General features: G+C 35.9%; 1 protein-coding gene across 1 annotated transcript; it reads right to left on the bottom strand.

The window, feature by feature from the left end:
* Nucleotides 1-1,879: 1,879 nt before the first annotated feature.
* Nucleotides 1,880-5,144, bottom strand: LOC134855400 (neuronal acetylcholine receptor subunit beta-3-like). The gene is made up of 5 exons (XM_063871909.1): nt 4,670-5,144; nt 3,915-4,118; nt 3,637-3,755; nt 2,786-3,083; nt 1,880-2,445 (listed from the first exon to the last, which is right to left on the bottom strand). Exons 1-5 carry the CDS (start codon nt 5,022-5,024, stop codon nt 1,979-1,981), a joined length of 1,443 nt encoding a protein of 480 aa, XP_063727979.1. The 5' UTR covers nt 5,025-5,144; the 3' UTR covers nt 1,880-1,978.
* Between the last annotated feature and the right edge of the window lie 257 nt (nt 5,145-5,401).

Below are 5,401 nucleotides of genomic sequence, written 5' to 3'. Positions count from 1 at the left end.
AATATATCCTATTGTTTGTCTGTGCGGTGTGATTACAAGGTCGTATCTTTCGTTTTTAAGTAAACAATTATGTAATACGATTGTTTGTTTACAATCTAGATTATCTCTTGACATAAAGTTTAGGACGGTGAATGCAATAATTGGGGGTTAGAGCTTTCAATTTCCTAAACTGTTAGTCCTTACCGTTTTTGTGTGGTTATCTTAACTTGGGGCACAGATTATCGTGGTTGACGGGTTGGAGAGAGAGTATATCAATTCGTGAGAATGATTTTTTATTTTCTTGTGAATAAGTTTGAATCTACTAGTTACCTGCTTAATCTTACCTAGGGGTTGTGATTTTTGATCGAGGGTTGGAGATTAGTCAATCAATCCACAAGGTTCAGGTATAGTTAGAACACAAGTAGGTCGTTAGATACTATTTCCTAACTTACTAATTTGTCAAGGGTTTTAGCCTGGGTCATCTAAGAGAAGGGGCTCAAGTGAAGGATGAGTAACTGAAGTTCTTCACTGTTTGACTAAATTAAAATGGTTAATTTTTTCAAAAACTTCTATTAATCTTCGGTCGTTTATAAAGGCTGGGTAGTGAATCGACGTTTGAGGTCGATAGACACTTTTTAAATTATGGGACGGCAAGAACAATATTGTTCTGATTTGATCCAAGAAAAGCCTTGGTGATCCGTAATAAAATAAACTAAAATTACATTTTATTGAAATTAAAGATACAAGGGAAGCCTTGATGATCTGTTTATTAACGGAAAGTGGGATATTGAAAACAAGGATAAGCCTTGATAAGTTTTAATTTAAAAATTTGAGTTAAAGAGAATTTCAATGATAAGCTTTTGATGAGATTAGTTTCTTAAATTTTTGCTGTTATGTTGTAGGTGATGAAGCTGGGGTGAGAAAATTAGTTAATGTATAGCAATGATTTTTAGTTCTAACTAATTTGTGAATTTTGTATTTAATATAATAATTTATTGAAAAAATTGAGTTACTGCAGTTTTTGAGCGGAACGACTTGTGCTCTTTCATCAGTCGTTATTGTATAGATAGTAGGTTTAGCACCAGTAAGGTTGTTGAAAATTTTTTCTTAAAATTTCTTTCATGTCAGTAAAGGAAATTTTAAGTTTACCGCATAAAGTACTCTATATACAAAAGTTTGTTCCGGTTTCCGTCGTACTATCATGTAGCAAAGTGGTCCGATACCTGATTGTCTTTAACGCCACGATCTTGGTCTTATTTTAATACCTGGTATTTCTGGTACTGTTTGAAAATTTGTTGAGACGTAGAGGCATTTCTTTTAAGTTATCTATTCCGTCTAGCATTTTTACAATTTTGCAATTGCAAGTCTATTTTCTGAACCTAAGTTAGTTAAGGTCTTGTTCGAGACTTTTGGTCGCACCAGATGAGGTATGATCTATTGGTTATATTCATGGAGTAATTTCAGATAAGGTATACCGTCTGCTCGGTACGCTATCCTATTTTCGGCCGGATAGATTCGTGCAACTTCCTAGTCTCATACCGATCTTAATCTTTTTCTTATATCTCCTAGCCTCAATAGATCTAGTGTATTCTGGTTTATGCGAGTTAGTTCTTGGAGTTTATCCAGAAGGAGAACAACTGTGTTCAAAGTTTTATTTTAATTGTTCTGTTGCTCAAACTACAAGTAGTTTCAGCACTTATAAATTAGTGTAAAGGTTAGAGATGGAATATTATTGGTTAGTTAAAAATGTTTTATAGTGATTTTCCATCACAAATATAATTGGTCTATAAATACTAGTTTAGAACTGGTTCCGGTTTCTTCCCTCGTGGATAAATTGTATTAACTCAACTGAACTAACTAATCAGCACTCAGAGCAAAAAATTTTGATGCTCAAACAAACTATTTTAATTCAAACTTTGAAACAACTAAAATAATCTAATGTCGATTGAAATGTCAAACAACTGGTTATTGTGCTTGTAGTTCATTCAAATGTTTCATTTCAAAGTGCTGTCATGAAAATGATCACAACTAAAAATGATACAAAGATATGGATGTACAAGAACACTCGGTCCATGATTGTGGCCATATATTGCCATAGAAACTCCATATTTGACTCGCTGTCCAGTGTTATCATGTCATCGACTGCTTGCATCAAATCGCTGGTATCCGGAACCAATTTCTTCAAACTTCTTTGAGCTCCTGTTGGGGCTACCTTATTGTTTGAACCCTCCTGAACTTTAGCTCCAAGCGAAGACCATTTAGACAGCCCATGTTTGTTGTTCTCGACAGCTTTGCCAACCAAGCTTTTTTTCATATTTTCCTTTTCTTCGCGCGCTTTCTTTCCAGGAAATGCTTTTTCCATTGGGCAGGGTCGCAGGCCAAGGACAAGTGTTGCTTTGCTGGTGATGATGCGACGCAGTTTGTTGCCCATTTTGGATCGACCTCCCAAGTGATGGATATTGATAACTTAAACAAGTGTATTAGAGGACTTTGTTTCAAAAAAAATTCTTCACGGCTTTTAATAAGTGTTTCGCAAACTATCATTTGAAAAAATGAAGATAAGTTTTCTTTTAAATTTTATCAGAAGAAAAATTATTCGCTATTTGAAATTTACTGGAGACAAAAAACTATTTTTTTTTGTTTTGAATAGTCAAAAATAGCGTTATTTTTGCGTATCCCGAAAAGTTTCGTTTGTGAAAGTGTTAAATTAAGTGTAAAAATTGTTCAGTTCAACTTCTGAACTTTCTCGAAGTTATCCAGAAAAAACAATTATTTGAAAAACACAATTCTATCAATGCTATCTTACCAACAGTGGCCAAAATAGTGTCCAAAGTCATCTGAGTCACAGCCGCACCGAGAAAATAGGCAATGATTGGGAAGTTCAGTGAGCTAGCAGGCAGAAGCTCCGAGATAGTTCCGAATGACACAACGAACGCCAGCAGAATTGTAATCGAGAAGGAAATCTTCTCGCCCGACTCCACCGGCACGAGGAACACGAGAGCCGAGAGGGCGTACAGGAGGACGTTCGGCAGCATGAAGATGACAGCATAGAAGAGATGTCGTCTGATCAGCTTGATCTCCATCACCATTTGGTCGAAGAACATCTAAACACGCAAGGAACTCTGAATTCGCAAAATAGTTTCTTATTATTATAATTTAGCTTTATTATCAGCAAAATTTTATTCCGACCGCTTCTGAAGTTGAGAAGGCACACTGTTCTTACCACAATTTCTGTTAACTCTGAAATTGCTCTTAGGGAATCAATTTTGTTCAGCGGTCTTTTTAGTATAAAAAAAAACTAATTCGAAAAAGGTTCATAATTATAAAAAAACTCTGCAATTTCCAGTTTTCATTCGAAATGAAATTTTTTGGTCGAATGATCTTTTGAATCGGATAACGGTTAATCCATGTTAACTGTTTGTCATAGTTTTTCTACGCGATATTATGCTAATTGGAGCCTAATTTACATAGCACAAAATTGAAGAAAAATTTTTAAAAGTATATTCGTCAAATTTTTAAGTATTTGTATTACATGCAGTATTAGGTGTTACTTATAAAGCAAGCGACTTTTCTATGTTTGTAGTTTAGAATCAACGTGCCGAAGTTCTGTAAATCGAAAAAAGTTTGTGCATTTGGAAAGAGACGCTTTTTTCTTACAAATCCCCTGAAGTCCCTTTTAGTGAAGATCAGTGGGAGAGGTCGATCCAACAGCCACTCGTCGTGCTCTTTGTAATACTGCAAGTCGGCAGTATCTCTAAGAAAAGACTCATCAGGTCCTGAAAACAGACGGAAATGTTTATAACTAGTTCCTCATATGTATAACTGCGGACGATCTGGTGTTTAAAAAGGACATGGCGTTTTTTTGAGAAGTTATGCATTAAAAACACATTTAAATACGAATCTCCTCCCCACAAGAGTCGTAGAAAGCCTCTTACCAAACGTGTAGACATTGTGATCACTGGCCCAGGGTCCAAACGCAAGGTTACATGTCTGGTGATCGAATGGAAAGCTGGCGACGTCGAAGGAGCAGGAGAACTTGATGGTGGCGAGAGAAGAGTAGTAGGCAACCAGACCGGTCATTCCATTGACGAATTGTCGGTGGTAGGCTTCGTGGATAATGTCTATTGCATCCAGTGCAACTGAAACCGAATTTATCAATTTAGCAACATAAAGACTTTAAGGGCGGAAGGTCGTTGGTTTGAGGCTCAACATGATTCGTGCTCGTTGCACATGGCTGAGTCAAGCTTGCTCAGCCCTAAAACTAAACAAAAAACCCAGGTGTTTCTTAACCCCTTCCTTCATCGAACCCATCCCACTTCACGGATCCCCTCTCAAGGAATTGAACCCCACTTTGTCTCAATTAAACAATTTTATTTTGGTCGACCCTGAATTTTTCTAAAGATGCTTTCAGCGCCAAATTATTCTGATTCGGCGCCAAATTATTCTGATCGTTCAGTTATAATAACTGTTAATTGCTTTGCTATTAATACGATTAATATCCACAAAGTGGGAAGAAACTATAGGGTAGGGTCTGTTTTTTTTTCTTAAAGAAAACTCGTAGGAAAGCAAGTGTGGTATCATATTAAAGCCGCCTTTTTTTAAATTTTAATATGAAAGTTCGCAAGGTTGGAACATTTTGTACTACTTGCACATCAACCGGCTATCTTTTTTATTTTTAAGTATCGCTTACTGATATCCGCCGACCAAAAAGTATTCGCCGGAACATGGATTCTGGAAATGTTGCCGTAGTCTGAAAAATTCCACTTAGCCGATTCGGAGTAGTAGTAGTAATACAACCACAACTTGGCTGTCATCACTCCTTCGCGTTCGTCGACGTCGGATATTTGATACAGGTCGACATAGATATGAACTGTATTATTACGCATGTCTTGAGGAGGCGAGTATCTAGGAAGTGAATTTTTGAGTTTTTCTAAAATCATTGATTCCTCTTTCACGCCATTTTTACCATTTGCATTGGTCGCAAAACTTCGACCCACAGAGACCAAAGTAACAAAAACTAGAGTCAAAACTTCAGTAAATGTCATTTTTCTCGACCAAAACAAAAAGATGAGCTTCAACGAGTAACTTTAACAAATTGTAGTTTCTGTAGAAAAATCTCCTTTAGTGTGAAAAAATGTTTTGTTAATTTATCTGTCAATTTATAAAAGTCCAGCAGAGTAAATAAATACGTACAATGGTAATTCATTCAAGGGGACGTCGTAATCTACGTCAGAAGCATCTGCATTATAATCTTGTGAAAAATTGAACACTTTCATGTAATTTTGAACACAAATGACTTTTTTTGTTATCAAATTTACTAAAACATATAAACATATGAACCGTGAATGTTTTTTTTTTCAATTAAAAGTAGATGCAATCTTTTCAAAGACCAAATGGAAAACTTTCCAAAAACATCTGCGTT

This window comes from Symsagittifera roscoffensis, chromosome 10 (assembly GCF_963678635.1).
Source record: "Symsagittifera roscoffensis chromosome 10, txSymRosc1.1, whole genome shotgun sequence".
NCBI lineage: Eukaryota > Metazoa > Xenacoelomorpha > Acoela > Convolutidae > Symsagittifera > Symsagittifera roscoffensis.
This window is presented reverse-complemented; position numbering and strand designations above follow the sequence as displayed.